The sequence below is a fragment of the Anolis carolinensis genome, chromosome 3 (assembly GCF_035594765.1).
Source record: "Anolis carolinensis isolate JA03-04 chromosome 3, rAnoCar3.1.pri, whole genome shotgun sequence".
NCBI classification, from domain to species: domain Eukaryota; kingdom Metazoa; phylum Chordata; class Lepidosauria; order Squamata; family Dactyloidae; genus Anolis; species Anolis carolinensis.
In genome coordinates, this window is record NC_085843.1 from 234,502,503 (window position 1) to 234,524,053 (window position 21,551).

General features: G+C 43.1%; 1 protein-coding gene across 2 annotated transcripts in view; it reads left to right on the forward strand.

The window, feature by feature from the left end:
* r3hcc1l (R3H domain and coiled-coil containing 1 like) overlaps positions 1-9,670 on the forward strand; it is a 42,851-nt gene extending 33,181 nt beyond the window's left edge. Inside the window, exons 3-8 of one of the 2 annotated variants that reach the window (XM_062976365.1) lie at positions 2,362-2,537; positions 2,971-3,041; positions 3,203-3,298; positions 5,270-5,410; positions 7,118-7,189; positions 9,073-9,670. In XM_062976365.1, the coding sequence (XP_062832435.1) occupies positions 2,362-2,537; positions 2,971-3,041; positions 3,203-3,298; positions 5,270-5,410; positions 7,118-7,189; positions 9,073-9,128 (612 nt within the window). In that variant the 3' untranslated portion in view covers positions 9,129-9,670. The remainder of the gene's footprint in view (positions 1-2,361; positions 2,538-2,970; positions 3,042-3,202; positions 3,299-5,269; positions 5,411-7,117; positions 7,190-9,072) is intronic. The other variant, XM_062976367.1, reaches the window with a different exon arrangement.
* The last annotated feature ends 11,881 nt before the right edge of the window (positions 9,671-21,551 follow it).

Below are 21,551 nucleotides of genomic sequence, written 5' to 3' on the forward strand. Positions count from 1 at the left end.
GCCATGGGTGACGAGGCAGGCTTAGAGGTTGAAGGTTCACCAAGCCATCCCTTTGGAGCAGGGGCTGCATGGCTAGGCTAAGGCAATTCAGCACAGGGAGTGCCCATTAAATTGCACATATGGGGTGAAAAGCAGTTATTTCTCTGCCAACATTTTGGGGGTATTGCTAGAGAGAACCCCAGTATCTTTTCAGCAGAGGCAGCCATCACATCAGCGTTTGGGGACTAAGAAGACCATATAAGGCAGTGCAGTTCTGTTGTGAATAAGGACAATTGTTTACTTGTTTATCAAAATACGTTTATATTCTTCATAACAGAGGTGGGGATCCTCAGACCCTGGAGTTCAATCTGGTCATCCTGGGATTCCAAGACAGCCCTTTAGGCTTCCTCAAATAGCCATGGCATCTTCTTTACTGACACCTTCACTTGGTACATTCCCAGCTGTTGTAGGGGCCATTTTCCCCATTCTGAATGGTTGGAGTTTAGTTGCTGGCAGAAGCTAGCATTTAGGGTCTTTTGCCTTTAGGTTCCAGCCACCACTGGAATGCTTCCTCCCTCCTGGGAAGCTCCTTTGAAATTAAATTTGACCCCCAATATAGTAGCAATGAGAGAAGCGTGATCTGTAGGCAACACCCAACCCAAAACCACCTGGGAACATCTGAGGCCCACAGACAACCCATTTAAAAAGCACTTCAGTTCAAAAATGCATGCAAAATAAAAAATTTTCATAAAACATGCTAATTTGACCTTTCACCCCCTCCAATCCTCCCAAAAAACTATTCAGAAATGGAAGTGGCATGATGGTACCTATGTTTGTGACAAGAAAGGCTGTGCCTCTCATGGGCAAATGGCTCCTGCCCCCTCGGTAATTCCCTATCCCTGCTCTATAGGTATGTGACAAATCAAATTTCATCACTGTCAAATGGAGAACACTTTAAAAGGCAGAGCAGAATAGATCCACAGTAGGCGGGGTTAAAATACATGAAAAGCCTGATAGAATTAATACATTTCAGCTGCTTGTCCAAAAGATGAGACAGAACAGAGCAGTCTAATCTCCATTGGTGCTGTTGCTGAAAAGACCCTATCCCACTTTTCCATCAGCCACACCAATTTTTGCAGGATAGTACGAAGTAGGTCCTTCAGAAGACAACCACAACTGACAGGTCATTTCAGATTCAGGTCATAGCCCTTCCAGCATTCTGTTTGCAACCCATTTTGAACTTTTGGGGTAGTGCAGTATAAGCAGAACCTGGGTGTGAGCCTAGAAACAAATCAGAAGCAGGTGTAATTTGAACAAGACAGATATAATGTGATCAGAAAAGCAGACAGACACCAAAGCCTATTCTGGCTGTGACATATTTCACGAGCTATATCTTCTGACTATTTTTCATGGGCAACTGCACATGGGGCACCCTGCAGTAATTGCCAAAAAAAACCTAATTTCCCTTAGGAGTTGTTACTAGAGCCAGCTTACTTCATGCTTCCATTCTCTCCCATCCACAAGTAATCACACAACTGCTAGAGTTGGGAACCATGATATTGGAGTGTACCCTAGCACTTTCTGAACCTACTTTAAAACTCATGTATACACACCCCTCTGAATATTTTATATCATTACCAGTTATTGATATGCATTAATGTGTTAATGTATTCTCAGATTTGGAATCTGTTGGCACAGTAGCTTATCTTTGGGAATAATTGTGTCCAGGTTTACTATTATCCCTCCCAGCTTGTGTCCCACGTGTCAATTCATCTCCTTTCTCTTATCTATGTTAATTTTTCTGCCTTTATCCAGATAACTACTGGTTATGTAAGCTGAGGTTTGTAGCTGCCTTCGGGGATCAGTTTTGGTGCCACTAATTCTCTGCTGTGCATTATGTTGAAGGATCAATATGCATAAAGGCTAGGAGCAAGACCCCAGCAAATTCCTTTGACTTCTGGATTCTGAGACCAAGGACCTAATCTTGCCTCCCGCAGACAGTGTGAGGGAGCCACCTCCCTAGAATTGGGGAAACAGCAGAGGGAAATTGTTAACTTGGGAAGTATGCAAGCAGCAGGAGGCACCTGATCAATAACTCCCAATCTCCCCTGGGCCATCAATCCTTTTTCAGAGCATGAGCCCACGGCTCCATCAATCAGGCAGTGCACCCGCTTCCAGGTTGATAGGAGGCCCAAGGTGCTCGGCAGTCAGAAGAAATGTGTATTTCCTGTCATTTGAGGATTAGGGGAGGGGAGAAGATCAGTTTATTGAGGTAACATCTGGGGACCTTGATAGTTTGACTACTTTTAGGGAAAGTGCGAGACAAGAGCCTTCTGATAGGTAGCCTGCACATTGGGCTCACTGTTGTTCCCCCTCTTCCAGCTGTCTGCCCGCACCCCAGCCACTACAGATTTGCAGGAGCCACGGTTTGACTACTATAACTACTCTCCAGCAGACCTGGACTTGAGCGACTCTGAGCTGCCACACGTCATTGAGATCTACGACTTCCCAGCTGAGTTCCGCACAGAGGACCTGATGCGTGTCTTCTGCAGTTACCTGTGAGCAGGCTTTTCTGCACCATTCCCCTACACTGCTGTTCTCTTGTAATGCTGAGGTTGAGGTCAGGGTTGGCAACAGAGCACATGGCAGTTGCCCTCACTTTGAGCTTTCCTTTCTGTGGGCCTGCTGTTAGGGTGACCCCCATTGCTCCAGCTCACTGAGCAGCACCACTTTGAAGCCATCCCACAATCCAGACCAAGAACCAGCCTTGATCCAAAAATGCTTGTGTTTGTACTGGTTCTATTGCTGCTTCACTCTGTTGTGGGAATAATAATACTAGGTGTCCTTTTAGTGAGAATTTGAGAGGGAACATACAATGCTTCTCTAGTTCTGCATGTTTTTTGAGCTTTTCTCAGGACTGCACAAAATTGCATTTTCACATATACACGCTAGACAGATGCTGTGATACTTTTTTTTTTCCTCCCTTGCCAGGAAGAAAGGCTTTGACATTAAATGGGTAGATGACACGCATGCACTGGGCATCTTTTCCAGCCCCATCACAGGTATGATCTGTTTCTAAGCACAGTTTGCCTTGGCATCTGCTGGGCACCCTTTTTGGGACTTTGGTATCTGTCTGTGATGCCTGTTCACTGGGCAGAAAATGCAAGAACCATGCTTAGCCTACTTCTTGGTATAATGCCAGAGGTTTTTTTTCTTCCCACAGCTCGGGATGCTCTCACTACCAAACACCTGATGGTGAAAACCCGTCCAATGTCACAGGCAACACGTGCTGCAAAAACTAAGGCTCGAGCTTATGCTGGTGAGACCAAGAGAGAGTTTGGAATAATGTAGTCCATTTTCCCCCCTTCTCTACCCCCCAAAAATCTGGTAATTTTTAGATATGTTGGCCTACAGCTGCAATCACTCCAGTATGTGCAAATAGGTGTAACACTGCCTGAGGATGGCAGAGGTTGCAGTCTAACATGCTGGAGTATGACTGGTTGGTCAGCCCAGATCAGCTTTCTTCATATAATTTTAAATATGCATGATCCCATCTCATTTGGAAGCTAAGCAGCTTTTGGTGTGGGAAATAACAGAGGTCTCTAGATAAGAACAGGGAAACATTGATTACTAAAAGGCAGACTGCATTGGATAATACAGAATGTTGGATAAGCGGAGGTTGGATAAGCGAGACTCTACTGTACCATCAAATTTGATTGTTAGCTCGGGAGGGTTTCAGGCAAGATATTTTTTAGTCAATGTTTTCAATACATTGTGATATTTTGATGCTAAATTCGTAAATACAGTAATTACTGCATAACGTTACCGCGTATTGAACTGCTTTTTCTGTTGATTTGTTGTAAAACATGATGTTTTGGTGCTTAATTTGTAAAATCATAAAGTAATTTGATGTTTTATAGGCTGTTCCTTAATGGCTCCTTATTATCCAACATTTTCACTTATTCAACATTCTGCCAGCCCGTTTACATTGGATAAGCGAGACTTTACTGTACTGGGCTATATGGATCAGTGATCTCACTTGGTATAAGGCAGTTTCTTCCTTTCTGTGTCTTATGCTCATGCAGGTAGTATATATTATCTTTCTACAGATAGCAACACTTTTAATCCCTATAGTAGGTAGTGGTAGCGGAGAGGCTTTAGCTGCCCCACCTTCCCATTTTGCCCACCCGTGTGAAAGGTTGTTTAGTGTTGTTAAAATATGCCAGTAAAAATACCTACTTATCATGAAAATGGTTCTCCTTAAGTCTCGTTCCCTTTTACATTGGCTTTTCTGAATCCTTCCTCTACAGCAAAGCATCTGGTAATGGAAGAGGCCCATTGTTTTTGTCCAGCTTTACAGCTTTAATAAGGATCCCTATGCTGGTTTGCTGGGTCATCCCTTAGCCATACTAGCTCACAGATCTCTACATCAATTCAATCCTGAACTGAAGAGAGAAAATAAGTATGTTGGTTTCCCAGTTTCATGCTTGGGAGCATTTGGCAAATTGAAAGGTGTCCATAACTTGTTTGCAGTGCAGAATTGTGGAAGAAAGAGACTGGGAGCATGGGCACAACTGGGCGAAATGCTATGTAGTTAGAGGAGAGCAACAGCGTGTAGTTTATTCCCCTCTGCTTGCCCGTCATGCCTGCTCTTAGTAGGTGCATTGTGTATCATTCCTTTGGCATCTACGTCAGCCTGAGGGGTACTGTTCCATTATCTGGGCGGAGTTTAAAAAAGGGAATCAAGACAAAGAAAGAGTCCATTTTGTGGGGAGGGGGATGGATTGAAGTGTAAAATCATTTCCCTTTGTTTTCCCGTTATTCCCCTCACCCATGTTGCCATCATGGAAACAACCCTCGTTTATCACATGGGAAGAGTGTGTGTGTGTGTGTGTGGGGGTGGGGGGGTGTTGGTGGTGGTGGAAATAACTAGCGAACATGGGGTAAATTATTTTTCTGCTTCAAATCCCACCTCCCCCCCCCCCTCCCAGTAAAATGAATTATCCTTCTCTGTCTGGGCCCCATTTTGGAGTCCACCCAGATAATGGGACAGTACTGCCTGAGGTTCATGAGCAAATCTATTGAGGGTGCTTTCAATCTCTTTCACTATTCTGCTAGCTATGTGGCAGAAGGGAGCAGTCAGATGGACCCCTTCTTAAGATGCACCTAGTATCATTTCAAATGAAGTAGGCCTTGGGGAAGAACTGATCTGCTAATTCCTATCTTCTTGGGAAGATGGGTGTAGTTGTGACTCAAAGGACCTTTGTTGCTTCTTTGTTAAACCCTTTAGAGTTCCTGCAGCCAGCCAAAGAGCGCCCAGAGACTTCAGCTGCGCTGGCCAGGAGACTGGTGACAGGAGCTCTTGGGGTGCGGAGCAAACAAAGTAAGGAGGAACGTGAAGCCGAACGCAAGCAGTTGCAAGCTGCCCGAGGTAAGCTTCAAGGTTAGTCTGTGGGGATGGAGAGAACAGCTGATATTGGATTGCAGAGGAGGCAAGTGTTTGCGATGTCAGCGATTGAGGCTGCGGTGTTGTAGAGACCAGGTGAAGGGTGCTGGGGATCTTGCCCTGTCTCAGCTTCAGGCTCCCCTGCTCTCACTTACTAGCATTTGGGCATCCCTAAGGAGTCTGCCTGGCCTAGCTCTCTACTGCAAAGCAGGATGACACGTCCACTAGTCAGTCTGCCAGGCTTCCCACTGCTGTCACACATCCTGCCCTGCCTGCTTACATACTTCAGGGAGGCACCCAAGCAGCCAGTGGATTCCACTGATGTAGAAGGGATATGTAAGGATGTAGCATGTGAATGTCAGGTTGCTTAGAGCTTGGAAATTGTACTTGTTTAGACTACAACTCCCACACTTTCCCACTCAGCATGGCCATACTGGCAGGGGAATTCTAATAGTTTTCATCCAGAAAGTTAACTTTTCCAACCTCTGCGTAAAGAGAACATTCCTGCTAATGTACAGTAAAAGGGGATAGCTTACAGAGGAAAGAATAGTTTTTGCCTACCCAGCATGGTCCTGGCTACAATGAATCCACAGAAATATGGCCTCTCCTTGGCCATCCAGTTGTCCCTTGCTTATTGTATCCGTTAATGACCCTGTCCCTTTTTGGTGTGATGGCAGCTGGCTCGCCGCCTGCCCTTCAGCTGCACTAGCCCGATAACAGTGATGGAGCGTGCAGGTCTGACTAGAGGAATGCACGGGTTTGTCATACTTGCTTTGAAACCATAATGAGATCAGCAAGGTCTTTGCACGTTCCCAGTCTGTCTTTGTCTTTTTCCTGGGAACTGATGTTGGGGAGAGAGACCAGTAGGAGCTGACCAGGGCATAGCTACCTAGATACATGTGCAAATGAATTATCCCCATAAGAAAGGAGTTCCCTTGTGCACAGTGGGAGCCTTTAGTCTCCTGTTTGTAATGGGGTATCCTGATATGTCCAGTCATCTTAGGAATACAACTAGCTTAGCTCCCATCCTTCATCCCAGGGGGGTTCTACGGAGTTTGGATCATAACTGTGATGAATTAGGACATGTGAACCTCCCAGAGTGATTTACCAGTATGTACAGTTGCAGATTTGACTACAAGCTACTGACTTGGCCCAAAGAAAAGGTAGGAATAATTAGATTGAATGTGTTTAGAAAAAGCTACAAAAAAGTTAGTTGTTACAAAAGTCCCAGGCAAATGTATTCCTTCAAATCAGTTCCTCTGTGCTGGGTAAATTCTATTATCCTGACACAGACCACCATGGCTGTCTTACAGGCATAGTGGAATGTCTTCATTTATTTATCAGTTAAATAAAATTTCCACCTTTCCTCCAGAGTGGCATATATAGCTCTCCTCCTATGTACTTTATCTATGAAATTGCTTATGCTGAGAGAGAGAGAAACTTGAACACCAGGGTCTCCCAGATTCCAGCCCAGCAGTCTACCTACTAGTAAAGGTTTTCCCCTGACATTAAGTCTAGTCATGTGTGACTCTGGAGATTGGTGCTCATCTCCATTTCTAAGCCAAAGAAGTGGTGTTGTCCGTAGACACCTCCAAGGCCATGTGGCCGGCATGACTGCATGGAACACTGTTACCTTCCTGCCGGAGCTGTACCTGTTGATCTACTCACATTTGCATGTTTTTGAACTGTTAGGTTGGCAGAAGTTGGGGCTAACAACAGGAGCTCATCCCGCTCCACGGATTCGAAGTGCTGACCTTTCAGTCAGTAAGTTCAGCAGCTCAACACTTCAACCCGCTGCGCCACTGGGGGCAGTGTAGCTCTGCAAGGATGCAGGAGCCTTTCTCGATATTTTCTGTCCTGCCTTATATGCCATAGTCGAGTGAACAAATGTGCTTGAAGCATTTTCAATTTATCTAAAACAAAGCCATCCTGCACTGTGGAAGTTGGAAGAATTAAGGAGAGTGGGACAGCTTTGGGTTGTTGTGAGTTTTTTGGGCTGTATGACCATGTTCCAGAAGCATTCTCTCCTGACGTTTCACCCACATCTATGGCAGTAATCCTCAGAGGTTGAGAGGCCTATTGGAAACTTAAGTAAGGGACAGCTTTGTCATCTAAGGTAGTAAGATGGGGTAGAGCTGAATTCTTGTCCTGCTGCAGCAGAATCTCTGGAAACAATCAAGGGATCACCATGAAAAGATTTAAAGCATGGGTTATGGAACCTCCCATTTGGGCTTTGTTAAGTATTGCTTTCCAAACTCATGAAGAAATCTTTCAGGTAGCCATGAAAAAGGGAGCATGCAGATAATATGGCTATCTGTTTCCAAATAACTACCTTTTGTGTGTCACGAATGTGTTAGCAGTCATTCTGTGAGTTTCTAGCTTGTCAAGTAGCTTCTTCTCTATGATGATTCTCCTCAATTAAGAACTCCCACACCTGTTTTCGCCCTGCTCCTTATTCCCCATGGAGTGTTCTTGGCAAACTCCTTTGTGAAATGTTTGTTCCTCTGCTGTCTCCTGCCCGATTGTTCTTTTGAAACTGAAGCATGAGAGTTGATTGCTGTGGGTCTCTATGACATTTCGTGCATAATCAGAAGTTGTTAAAGATGGGTTTTATCTGTAGCTTTAGTCTGTCTCTCCCTTTTGAATAGGATCTGTATCCAATAATTGCTGCCTTGTTTCCAGAGCTATTACCATTGCCGGTGAGGGTATGTGCCCTGTGAACACAGCATTTTTGGAATAATTTCTACATCAGACATGTATAAAGCATAATGCTAAGGTTATCGTATTCTTACTCATTATCTCCCATTTCTTTTTTAAAAGCTGTATTTCAGTAGGTCCGTATATATATATATATGCAGATGTCTCTCCTTCTATCCACGTTAGAGCAGAGATTGTTCGATTTCTTATTCCTTTTTCTTGAATCTACTGAGTAGGCACGATCACATACCTGAAACTGCAAGATCAGTTTACAACTCTCAATAGATGCCTTTGAGAGAGGAGGCGCAGGGCGATGGGGCATCGCTGTATGTCAGCCACTCCAGGAAAAATGGTGTATGGAAAAATAATGAGGCCATGCCCAATCCGCAGCCTGCAGTTTTGAACACTAGGTGGCGCTCCTGTCTTGCCTTCTGCTCTATGAAACTGAACTGGTAGCAAGGCCCAGCTGCAGGAGGCAGTGTAAGTCATGCATAGGAATAGCTCATTTATTTTAATTGCCACTGCCAACTTTGCAGTTCCCCTGTTCTTTTCTGCTCACTAGCCTTTCCCTTGGGTCATCAAGCTGGGTCTCCAATTCTAGCAGAGGTGAGATGCAGCTCCCTCAATTGTTCCATGAATCTGCAGGTTGAAAATGAGTTTCAGGGACATTGCATAGCGTGGCTGAGAGGATGCCCATTTGCAAGGAGGTTGGTGTAGGGTGTGCTATTCTGAGTGCCAGCAGGATGGTCAACCTCAATTTGTTTAGGTAAAATGGTGTGGCATGCCACAGAGACAGAGCCTAATGTGCTAAGATGTGGAGAGGTAGTGTGCCAAGGCTATGGAAAAGGTTAATGATCTTGTACATCATCAATGCCCAGTTTTTCCCTGCATGGATGGACCCACTGCACCCCATGTGGCACCTGCTTCATCTGTCACTTTTCTCCTCACAGAAAGGAAGCGCCTGGAGGCCAAGCAGAGGGAAGATGCCTGGGAAGGCCGTGAGTGAACTAATGCCTATGCAAGGAGATGGGAAGAGAGATGACCACACTCGCCTGAGATTGGCACAGAGAGGCAGGTTGTGTTTGTGTTACTGGGAAAGTCTTACCATGGCATTTGGGGTGAGCGGCAAGACATGAGCATGTTGTGGCCATTCTTGAGTAGTCAAACCCTGCTAGAGAGAGTGATATGTATGCTCAGGCAAATATCCTTCCTGGGTTTGTCCTAGAACTTGAAAGAGATGGACGAGAGGCTGGCAGTGCCTCAAGAAGAATTGGGCATTGGGGCCAAAACCTTGGGTCAAGCAGTGTTCCTTGTGAGCTTTATGGCTACCGCAAAGATGTAATCCTAAGGCCTAAGCACTGTTAAGTTGAACGTTTTGGATTCAGTTTCAACCTGTTCTGTGAGCAGCAGATAGACTCCAGACCAGTCCTGTGTTCAGTGGAACTGGACTAAGATGCAGCAATTTTTTTTAAAGAATGGATCCATTAGGGTGGCCAAATGGGCCCACTATTGCATTTGTCATTAAAGTTTCTTTTTTCTTTTACACAATGTCATGTGTCTGTGTGATTCTACCTACCTTTCCTCCTTGCATATTACTATTGGGTTATTCTGTGGGCTGAATCCTGTGGTTAGTTCCAGTTAGTCTATTTCAGGGATATCAAACTCATTTTCATCGAGGGCCATATCAGCCATATGGTTGCCTTCAAAGGGCTGTTTGTAATTGTAAGGCTGTATAAATGTAAATACATTGTCTTGAATGGGGCCACATTGGTGCAGCGGGTTAAACTGCTAAGCTGCAGAACTTGTTGACCAGAAGGTCAGCAGTTCAAATCTGTGGGATGGGGTGAGCTCCCGCTGATAGCCCCAGCTTCTGCCAACCTAGTAGTTTGAAAACATGCAAATGTGGGTAGATTAATAGGTACCACTCTGGCAGGAATGTAACGGCGCTCCATGCAGTCATGCTGGCCACATAACCTAGGAAGTGTCTATGGACAATGCCGGCTCTTTGGCTTAGAAATGGAGATGAGCACCAGCCCCCAGAGATGGACTTGACTTGACTGAACATCAAGAGGAAACCTTTACCTATGTTACCCTGACATTGTAAACCTAATACCTGGCACTATATAAATAAATTAACAACAATCTTGCTCTGGCACTGAAAGCCTAATACATAGTGCTATATGAATAAATGGATAAATTAATAAAAGTGGTGATGATGATGATGATGATAGTAATAATAGAAAAATGAAACTCTGTTGCTCTGGTATTGAAAACCTAAAACACCTCCCACATGAAAGCCACCCACTGATTACTGAGGTCAGTTCAAACCTCATGTATCCCATTGTCCCCAGACCCTCTGTGAGGAAGAGCAAAGTGGGCAGAGCCGTTGATTCATCAAAATTCCCTTCCTAATTTGTGCCACTGAATGAGGGCCACTTTATTCTGGCTCAGCTAAGAAGGGAATGTATCCGACATGGGAATGCTGTTTTAAACCATTCACCTCCAGATCTGGCAACTCAGGGAAAAGGATACCTGGGCTCAGGGGCAAGAAGAGAGAGACCACCACCTGTCTCATGTGCCGAGCCTGCTGGAGCCTTACCCAGACATTTAAGCTCTGACTATGAGAGGCAATTTGCATTCAACATCCTCTCAGCGCAGCCAAAGCAACAGCACTGCCTCCTTTTCCTGTTCTCCTATAATCTCCAGGACACCAGGGAAATGGTCCCCAGCCAAAAACACGCTCCCTCACAGCTAGGTTCCTCCTGTGTTTGCAATGCAGAGGATGTAACCAGTGTTTGGCACAGGGGGCAGTTCCAGCACAGTGAAGGTCCGGACCTCATGGACCATATAAAATGATGTGGCAGGCTGGATTCAGCCCACAGATTCAGCCCTTGAGTTTGACACATGTGACCTAGAACCATTGAATCAATCTTTAAATGGTAAGGTAACACATAGGTAAATCCCGTTGAGTCAGTCGGGTTTTCCTAGTTGAGAGTGACAATAGCGTTCAGATATAGTATGTCCGTGGCCCTACAGATTAGCAGAAGGCAGTGATGGTCATCAGTGGATTAGCCACACTAGATAAAACTTCTGTGCTCCTGTTTGAGACCACCTTTAGAGGCTCTGGGCAACAGTTTCCCATTTCTAAGAATCACTGTGAGGCACACACACTCCAAAACTAAAAGTGTAAAAAGTTGGAAATCAGCTTTCAGATGTGTAAAAATGCTATTTTGGGACAAACCTATGTGTGGGTTATTGGAGAAGGGGTGCATATTTTTTGAAAGGAGAATAACTACTCCTGAAGGCTTCTAGGAATGGCAGTTCTTTTTTGACAAAAATATTTGGAATATATAAAAATAGGCAAGGAGGGGTGAGATGCATACTAGGACCACTTTAGTAGAATCCCCATACAGTTACTTTTAGATATATTACTGAAAAAGAAAGAGATGTTTATAAATGTGGAAATTAAGGATACACCACCCAAGCTGATGCCAAAATACAGGCTGTGCCATCAGAAAAATTCCTACTAGGCTGTGTATACTGGTGGGATTCCCTTCTTGTGACAGGAATGTTTGGGCAGCAGTTTCTACCCCACCCATCCCTAACAGCATTTCTTTCTCACTCTGTGAATAGTTGGTTCATACAAGTCTGATGCAGAACCCCAGCACAAAGATGCTTGCTCTGGCCCGCTTGCAGGAAAGATTGGATTTCACTTTACGGGCACTGACCCGCTCAGGAATGCTTCCCCAGGAGCAGCAGATAAAGTGCTCTCTGTTTCGGGCGGCTTGCTTAGCGCCACCTGAGTAGCAAGGAGATTGACCACTTCCTTGTTAACCTACACTGACAACACACCTTTGCTTGGCTCTGCCAGAGATTCCTGTGGTCAGGCGCTCCCATCTGCATCTGGGGTCAGTGCTCAAGGTCAGCTTGACTTTCTTGTGGTGGGGCCAGGAATCTTTGGCTGTTGCTGCCTGATTTTCACAGCACACTTCTCTAGGGTGGGGGCGGACACGGCTGCAGCCCAAATACCCAAAGTGACCCAGGCCTGGCCGCTAGCAGAAACTTGGAATTTATGGGCCATAATAGAAAAGAGTGTAAGGAAGAGAAAGAGGTGTGAGCAGGCATAGTCTGCTTAGCTGCCTCTGTGCTTGGTGCACTACATAACCAGAGGAAAGTCAGGAGCCTCCCTTCTGGAAATTGTGTCACTACATGGGAAATATTGCCCTTGCAACAACCAGTTCTGTTTAGCACTTCTCGGGGTCAGGTCAAGGTAGGCCAAGACAGCTCTCAAGACTGGAATGTGCTGGCAGGCTGTGTGTTTACAGGCTAGCAATGGTTGTAGGCTTCTCCTGGCTTGGAACAGCTCTCTCTTGTGTCTGTCCTTGGGAAGGGTGGAGCGAATGCTTGTGATGTGGGCGGCATTCTGGAAGGGGAGCGGATGGGTGCTCTCTGCTTTTCCTGGCAATTCTAGCAGTCTGTAAACCACGTCCCCCCTTGGTGAGGACTGGCCTTGTTATGCACTGCCAGCTGTTCCCTAGAACAAGCTTTCTCTATTTGGGCCAATTAAATACTATAAATACTTATACAGTGTAGTGGCTAAACTGGATCCCACCCCTGTTTATGGCTTTTGGGAGCCTGTAGAGACTTATGTCTTGAAAGGTTAGAGCAGATGAACCATCTGTGGCTTGTGAGCAACTCTGTAGGAGGTTTCCATTAGTCCAAGGCTTGGAAATGTCTCCCCTCTGACTACCCCTTCCCCTAGGAAATTAAATGTTATGTTTATTAGCATAGTTGCTGAACCAGTGTATTCCTTGGATAAATGATGCACTCTTAAACTTACCGTATTTGCTGAGAAGTAAATCGTTCTACATTTAATGGGGTTTACTCTTGGCTAAGTGTGGCTTTAATAGGGATGCTCTACAGTTTAGTATCACGTTGCACATTGATCTTATTCTGAATGGCAATTTATTGTCATACCAAATTTTCTATGTTAGTTTGGATCTTTTTACTCTGGCATCATGTTCTTTGCATTCTTTTGTCTATGCTCTATCTCATTCTTTTCATGTTAGATTCTTCTCGTGCAAGACAGAATCACAGAATGCAAAAGCACACAGACAGCTGAGCAAGGAGCATTGTTTCAAGGAGGGATGAGTGTCATGAAGACTTTTACAACAAAAGTTAAAACATACTGCTCAGACTGAACAGAATATCCCACTTCTGACACCAAAAATGTTATGAATAACTTTTCAATAACTTTAAAGCATAGGTTCTTTTTATTGCAGTTTTAGTCTGAGAGGTATAGCAGAACTTTTTACAGAACAACAAAGAACAACATTTAGACATACAAACATACAGATTCTATGCAACTACATTGGATTCACAAACAACCTACAGTTACATTGGCTAAGAAACAAACAAAGGGGGGGGTTACATTTTGATTCATCATTCACACACAACATGCATCCATCTTCATGCACACAAATATTACCATATTCTTTCTCCCTTCTTGGAGAAGCACTTGCTTAGGCCAGACCCAGCTTCCACTGCTCCCTGCCAAGACATCGTTCCAAAACGCCAAAACGCCAAAACTTCAAAAAGACCATGACTTCAAAACGCACTCTTTTCTCTTCCCATGAGAAAAAGAGGCCCCAAAAAGTGAACAGAATCCTGCTTTCCCATAGCAGATCTGCCACTCCCAACTACACCATCTCCACTGAGCATGGCGGGTGAAAAGCGTCGCTGTCTGTCACACCTTCTGGATTGTCATAAGGTCACTTTTATAGCAATATTTTGCTGATGATGTTGTCCCAAAGTTGTAAATGAGTGTTAGATGTCTTCCATCCTGGAATATCCTCAGTTTCCTGGACCAGATGTTGATTTCTCTTGATTGGTGTTAGCAAACACAAGCAGCTCTTCCCCAAAAGTTCATCAAGTCAGCAAATGTTGACAGATGTTAACAGATGTAAACATTTCTCTTATCAGTCACAGTTCTTATCACAGTTTGCCAGGCAGGTCAACTATTTCAGGTCTAATTAGCAGGTTTTAATTACAATTCCTGAGCAGGTAGTTAACAGACTGGTGTCTTCAAATTTCTAACTCACTCATTCTTCCATTCATACCACATATCATATATGCATACTTTGGTCACATGAGAAATCTTTGGCCCATTGTGCATTTTATACCCAGCATTGTCCAGGTGTCAGAGAGAATACTGCCCACCTGCCTTCACTCTTCTCCAGCTCTGAGAAGGCCTGTCTCACAATACCTCCATGGCCACACCTGCCCCCTCTTCTTTCTTTCCTTTTAATTTCTTCCTCTCTTTTTCCTTTTTTCTTCTTCACTCCTTCATTTGTCTCTTATTTTCCCTTTCTTTCTCTTTCCTTTCTCTTTCTTTCCTTCCCTCCCCTCATACCTTTCCTCCCTGCCTTTTCTTCCCCCCCTCTATTTTTCTTCCTTCCTTTCCCCTCCCTCCCTTCATTCTTACTTCCTTTTGTTTGCCAAGCTGCTTTGTTTTTTTCTTTCTTTCTCTCAGCTCTGTACCCAAAAGGTGTGGGGTGTTTTTGTAGTTCAAAGTCTTTAATTGTTTTAGGTTGGATAATGAAGATGTGCCGAGGTTAGTCCAGATCCATCAAGCCAAGGAAGAGCCTTTATGGTACAAAACCAACCAACATACATACATAGGGCCGGGCTTTAGCATAGCAGGCTAACCACGAGCTACAAGTAAATATTGTCAATCAAGAGGTTGACAATTCAAAGCCCGGTTCATGGTGAGATCCTGGCCTTTAGCCCAGCTTCTGCCTACCTAGCGGTTCAAAAGCAAAATGTAAGTAAATAAATAGGTACCGCTTAAAAAGTGGGGAGGTATTTTAAAAGCACCCGGAAATGCCAGAAAATGCCGGCAATTACATCAAAAGGAGGAAGTTTATGAACACAGCTCTTTGGAAGGGAGATGGAGTGACTGCACCCCTCCCTCCCAATAGCCGGAACCGAGCACAAGCCTCCAAGATGCCGAAGATGGGAAAGCCTATATACCTCTATGTATAATTGTCTCTTGTCTGTATATAAAACAGCATTGAATTTTTGCCACATATGTATGTTCTGTTATCCGCCCTGAGTCCCCTTCGGGGTGGGAAGGGCTGGATATAAATGCTTGTAAATAAATAAAATACATAAAATACATACTTTGATTTTTTTTTACAGATAGATAGGTAGTCATCCATGTTACCTTACCAATGGCTATCCTAGCTCAGACTTCAGATTCTGTAGCCTTCCAAAATAGGATGTAGGAATTGTTTGCTTGTGATAATCCTGAAAACAATTGTGAGTACATTCCTGCCAGGAGGACAGCATTGGGCATCTCCAAATCCTCATGGTTTCAGGTGTTTATCCAAAAATCTTATATCCAGAGTGGAACACTTGCAATTCTCCAGAGATTGTTGGCCTTCAAATTCTGCCAATATGGCCAGTGGTGATATATGGTGAAAGCTGTAGCATCTTGGGGGGGGGGGGGGGGGGTTACAAATATGACTTTTGTTGAGTCTGGCCACAGCCTTTCCACAACCCAAACTAGTTCCGGTTCTACAGACCTACAACCGTGACAGCAGTTCTTTTATGTCTTCTTGGCAATGATAGTGGGCAGCCAGGTTTGGATTATCCACCCTAAATTTTACATCAAAGTAGCTCACTTTGAGCAGGTTAGTACTGAATTGCACTACAATCACCACGAAGAAGATTTTTGTTAAAATTACGGTAGTGTTAGAGCAATTCATTAATGAGAAACTACAAGAAGGGAAAATGATGAGTGCCAGATCATGACAACCATGGAATGTGATTTGTTGGCCAAGTCAAGAACTTGGAAAATTGTGATCAGTTCATCTCTCACTGGAGCTATGATACCAACTTCTGCTTATTTTTTTAAAAAACAGCTTCCTGTCCTTTGTACAGTAGAGAGTCACTTATCCAACATAAACGGGCCGGCAGAACGTTGGATAAGTGAAAATGTTGGATAATGAGGGATTAAGAAATAGCTTATTAAATATCAAATTACATTATAATTTGACAAATTAAGCATCAAAATATCATTCCTTACAACAAATCGACAAAAGCAGTTCAATACATGGTAACATGTAGTAATTACTGTATTTACGAATTTAGCACCAAAACATAGCAAAGTATTGAAAACATTGACTATTAAAACATTGACTACTAAACGGCCGATTGCATTGGATAATACAGAATGTTGGATAAGCGGGGGTTGGATAAGCGAGACTCTACTGTACTTGCAAATATTATGGCACTGAGTCAACTTACTGAGAATGGAAGTTCACGACATAAAGACAGTCCTTCAAAGGATGTTCTCTTCTTCCTGAACTTTAAACTCTGCTCTTTTTAGGGCCAAAACAATTTAAATATCCAGGAAAGCATCAATGAATCTTCCCCGGCATAGTGTTTGCAAGATGCATTGGGCTACAGCTGCCATCATCCCAGTGACCATGCTGGGTAAAATATGATGGGAGTTGGACTCCAGCTTATCTGGTGGGAAAGCTTTCTTAAGCCATCTGTAGCATAGAACCTGTATGTTCCAACATGAAAGTTTCAGGGAGCTGAAATGACACATCAAACTGCTATCACATTTACCTCCATCCTGTCCTCTGCATTTCATGACCAAATTAGATACAATGCCAGAGATCCATGATTAGAATCTCCTACAGCTTTAAATGTATTACTCTTACTAATTAGCAATCCCATATGTTTGCTTTGGAGATAGGGAAAGTAGCACTGAAGGAGTGTGCTTAACTCTTTTCCTCCCTCGCCCTTTCTCCAATCTAAATCCACCACTCTTCTCAAGCCGCTGTTATCTCCATGCAATTAAACAAGGCAAGTACACCATCTGTACCTGTTCTTTCTCCCTTGCTTCCCTCCAAGCTAATAGCAACATCAGTGTGTATGTGTTGATTAGGGGAAAGGGTTAAAGATGCTCTACCAAAGCACCACTTTCCTGATGTTGGAAGCAGCCATTTGGGGCTTCTAATTAGTCTAAAACAAAACAAAAATGCAAGCTATCTAATCATGGATCTCTTGTGGCATGGAGAAAAGCTTTTGGATCTATGCCCACCTATTAATGTATCACTGTAATTCATTGCTGTGGACTTCAGTTTGGTCTCTGAGGCCTTTCGGCACAATCAGTTTATTACACAACAAATGTGCATTTCTTGTTCATCTGTTGTACAGAATCATCACCTCTTTTCTCAAGGTTGTACTTCTGCTGGAAGAAAAACTGCATCTTCCAAGCGTTCAGAACACAATATTTTGTACCAGGAAAACATGAAATACTCCCCACTTGCCTTGCCAAGGCTTATATATTCATTGTTATTATAGCTGTTTTATGGCATGTGATTGCGTAAATGTCATCACAGACAACTGACTCTTTTTGTGATGCTGTTCAGTATAAGCAACACAATTCCCTCTCTCCCATGCTGCCACAGGTTTGCAAACTATCCTGTTTTTTTTTCAGAAGGGCAAGGTATAAATCTTCATTAAAATGTTTGAAACTTGTGGGTTACCCAATCTACAACATCCTATGGTGTAAGTGATATTAGACAAAGCTTTGGCTATGTCAGTGAGAGAGACTGTGAAGTTAAATGGAGGAGCAAAAGTCATAACAGCCCATTTAAGTTACATAACTCTAAAAATGTAAAAATAATCTCCAAAATGAATTGTTTTGGTTGATTGGTTGATGTACCACCATCAGCGTGCTTGGCACTTTCAGTAAAAAGGATGGGTGATGGGTCCCTGCTCCAAGGAGCTTACAGTCAAAAATTAATTGGAAGGTGGGGGCAGAATTAGAGACAGAAGGCATGCAGTTGTATCAAAACAGGCTTTACCAAAGACAGGACATAGGAAACAAGTGTGAGAGGATCAGTTAAAAGCTTCTTGGAAAAGCTGCAGTTGATCTGAGATATGAGAGAAGGAAGATGCAATATCACAGCCAGAGGTCTATCATGCACTAAATCTCCCACGCATGTGGGGCTACAAAGGATAAAAGGTACTGATTGAATATTTCTTACCTGGAATGCTTGGGACCAGAAGTATTTTGGATTTTCCCCCCAGATTTTTGAATTCCTGTATTTGCATATCAATACATTATGAATTATCTTGGAGATGCAACACAAGTCTAAACAGGAAATTCATGTATCATATAAACATAACCAGAAGATAATTTTATACAATATTTGTAATATTCTTGTACACCAAACCAAGTTTGTGTACAGTTAACTATCAGAAAGCAAAGGTTTCACTTTGTCAGCTATCCATGTGGACGATTTTTTAAAACTTTGGAACATTTTGGATTTTGAGAATTCTTATTAAGGGATGTTAAACCTGTTGGATCTTCTGAAGAAAAGCAATGTAGTAGGAGCAGATGGTTCAGGGTGATCTGACACAAAGAGAAGAAGGGAACAATGCAGGGCAAGGGGATGTAGGGTGAGAGGCACAGAAGACCTGGGCTGAAAGATATGGAATGAAGTCAATAATATAAGTTTGTTTCCTCGATATAGACAGTATACTCCTTTTGATGCAGCCCAAAATTCCATTGACTTTTTAAGATGTGGCATCACATTGTTGAGGCATGTTCAACTTGTTGTGCACAAAGACTCAAAGATCTTTTTCACATGGACTATTGTCGAGCCAGGCATAACCCATCCTATATCTTTGCATTTCATTTTTTCTGCCTGAGTGTAGTATCTTACATGTGTCCTTGTTGAAATGCATTTTGTTGATTTTGGCCCAGCTTTCTAATCTGTTAAGATCATTTTGAATTCTGATTCTGTCCTTTGGAGTATTGACACTTAATTTGGTGTCACCTGCAAACTTGATAAGTATGCCCTCTAAACCTTTATCCAAATCATAAATAAAGATGTTGAACAGTACTGGACCCAGGACCGAACCCTGTGGCACTCCACTAGTCACTTCTTTCCAGGATGAAGAGGAACCATTGGTGAGCACTCTTTGGGTTCAGTTGCTTAACTGATTACAGATCCACCTAATAGTAGCACTGCCTAGTTCATATTTGACTAGTTTACTTGCAAGAAGATCATGGGGGACATTGTCGGAGGCTTTACTGAAATCAAGATATGCTACGTCCACAGCATTCCCTGCATCTACCAAGCTTGTAACTCTTTTGAAAAAACATAAGATTAGTCTGGCATGACTTGTTTTTGAGAAATCAATTTTGATTTTTAGTAATCACAGCATTCCTTTCTAGGTGATTTCAGACTGTCTCCTTAATTATCTGCTCCAGAATCTTTCCTGGTATTGAAGTCAGGCTGATTGGACGGTAATTGTTTGTGTCCTCTTTTTTCCCTTCTTGAAGATAGGGACAACATTTGCTCTTGTCCAGTCTGCTAGGACTTCTATTCTCCAAAAAGTGTCAAAGATTATTGCCAGTGATTCTGAAACGACTTCTAGTTCCTTCAATAATCTTGGATGTAGTTCATCTGGACCTGGAGACTTCAATTCCTTTAGAGTAGACAGGTATTCCTGAACTACTTCCTTTTTTCTATTTTGGATTGCATTTCCCCTATTACCTCTTTGGCTTCATACTGGTCAAGTTGAACACCAATCTGTTCTGGGGAGAAGACTGAGGCAAAGAAGGTGTTGTTTGCCTCAGTTTGTTCTGTCTTTTCTGTCTTAGAAACTATTCTCATTCTTTTCAGAAGCCCAAAGCCATCCTGCTTTCTCTTCCTTCCATTTGACGTACATGGACCACAAGTTAAATTAAATCTGGCCAAATTTATAATGAAATTATCCCACTTCCTTCTTTTCCCCTCTCACTGCCAGAACTGTGTGACAGGTGGGTTGGCTGGTCCTTGTATAACTTTTAAAGGAGGTAAACAGGTAGAAATACTTTAATCACAGCTGTAGTCAAAACAGTCAGTAACAGGAACTGTTAGGAGTGGAGGAACTGGGCAGATCTAAGCAAGGTTGTGGGGCTAAAAGCAGCTGTAGTTTAGTTTAGGAAGCCACTAAAAATAGGAAACCCTCCCTATTTGCATAGAAAATAGTCTCGGTGAATGTAGGATTCCAAAAGAAGACCAAATAGTCAAATATGCAAACAGAACAGAGAGGGTGGAATTACAAGTAGAGGAGAGAAAACTGAGTTTATTGACTAGGTTCCCATTTGCAATGCCTAATGAGGTTTCAGTAGTGTAGTAGGTGCAAGTGTGTGATAGGGAGGTCAAATAAGGTGTTTACAAGTGAAAGAAAGAAGAAAACAAGTATATGCAGAGAGGCGGGATCAGAAAGATGGAAGCAAGTTTGAAAACATAGGAGAATATATTTATCATTTGCCGGTTATATTTATATCCCATTTTTTCTACTACTGAGCTCATGTTGGTATACATGGTGCTGTTCCGCCCTTCATTATTCTTACACCAGTCCTGTGAGGCAGATTCGGATGGAAGAGTGTGCCTAGTTCACGGACATCCAGTTTTATTTTTACATCCAGTTAATTCTGTGGGGTAAATGGGGCAAGAGTTGGGAGCCTCCTAAGTCTTGATCCAGTATCATAACCAGTATAACACATTGTAATATTGAGCAGGTAAAGCCTCCATCAGAATATTTGGCACAATAAATTGCTTTTCCACATAGCACCTCTTTCTAAATGTACCTCGCAACTGAAAAAAGAGGAGGAAACAATGTGGGTTTTGTCTTGTAGTTTCTGTTCTCCGTATGCTGAAATGTGGTTCACCTTCTGTCTTAACATCTTGCCTTTGTTCTTTTTTAAGGCAGGCAGAGTGTCACTTTAGTAAAAAAAATTTTGCTATTCTGTGCCATTTGTAACTCCTTTGTCCCTGCCTAGTTCCTCATGTTCCAGACTATTGTGTCTCGCCTACCTACCTTGCCCATCTGTGGGAGATGTTTAGCTCTCTGGGTAGAGTCCATTTTATTGTGCTGTAGAAATGTTTAATAATAATAATAATAATAATAATAATAATAATAATAATATACATTATTTATATTCCACTCTATCTCCTTGAGGGGACTCAAAGCAGATTACAGGTACAGATTAGAGGTACAAACATTCAGTGCTGTTATACAATTGACAAAGACAGACAGTACATAAACAGAGGCAGGCTTTAGATGCATGGAGGGCTGAAAAGAGATTTCAGGTGGATAGTGTTCCTTTGATGTTAGAAATTATGAGGAGGTGGGGCTGTGCTTGTGCAGCCCCATGTGAAGTTTCCTGGAAGGATTTCATAGCCTAGAACTGCTGACCAAGAAACCTAGCTAAGATGGGGGAGCTGCGCATGCGTCAACGAGAGTAGACGTGCCTAATTGCTCTCCTAACTATAAAGGCAATTAAAGCCTCAAAAAGCCCATAAAGGGTCATAAATCTCTCCTTAACTGGAGTCCGGATCAAAGGAGAAAA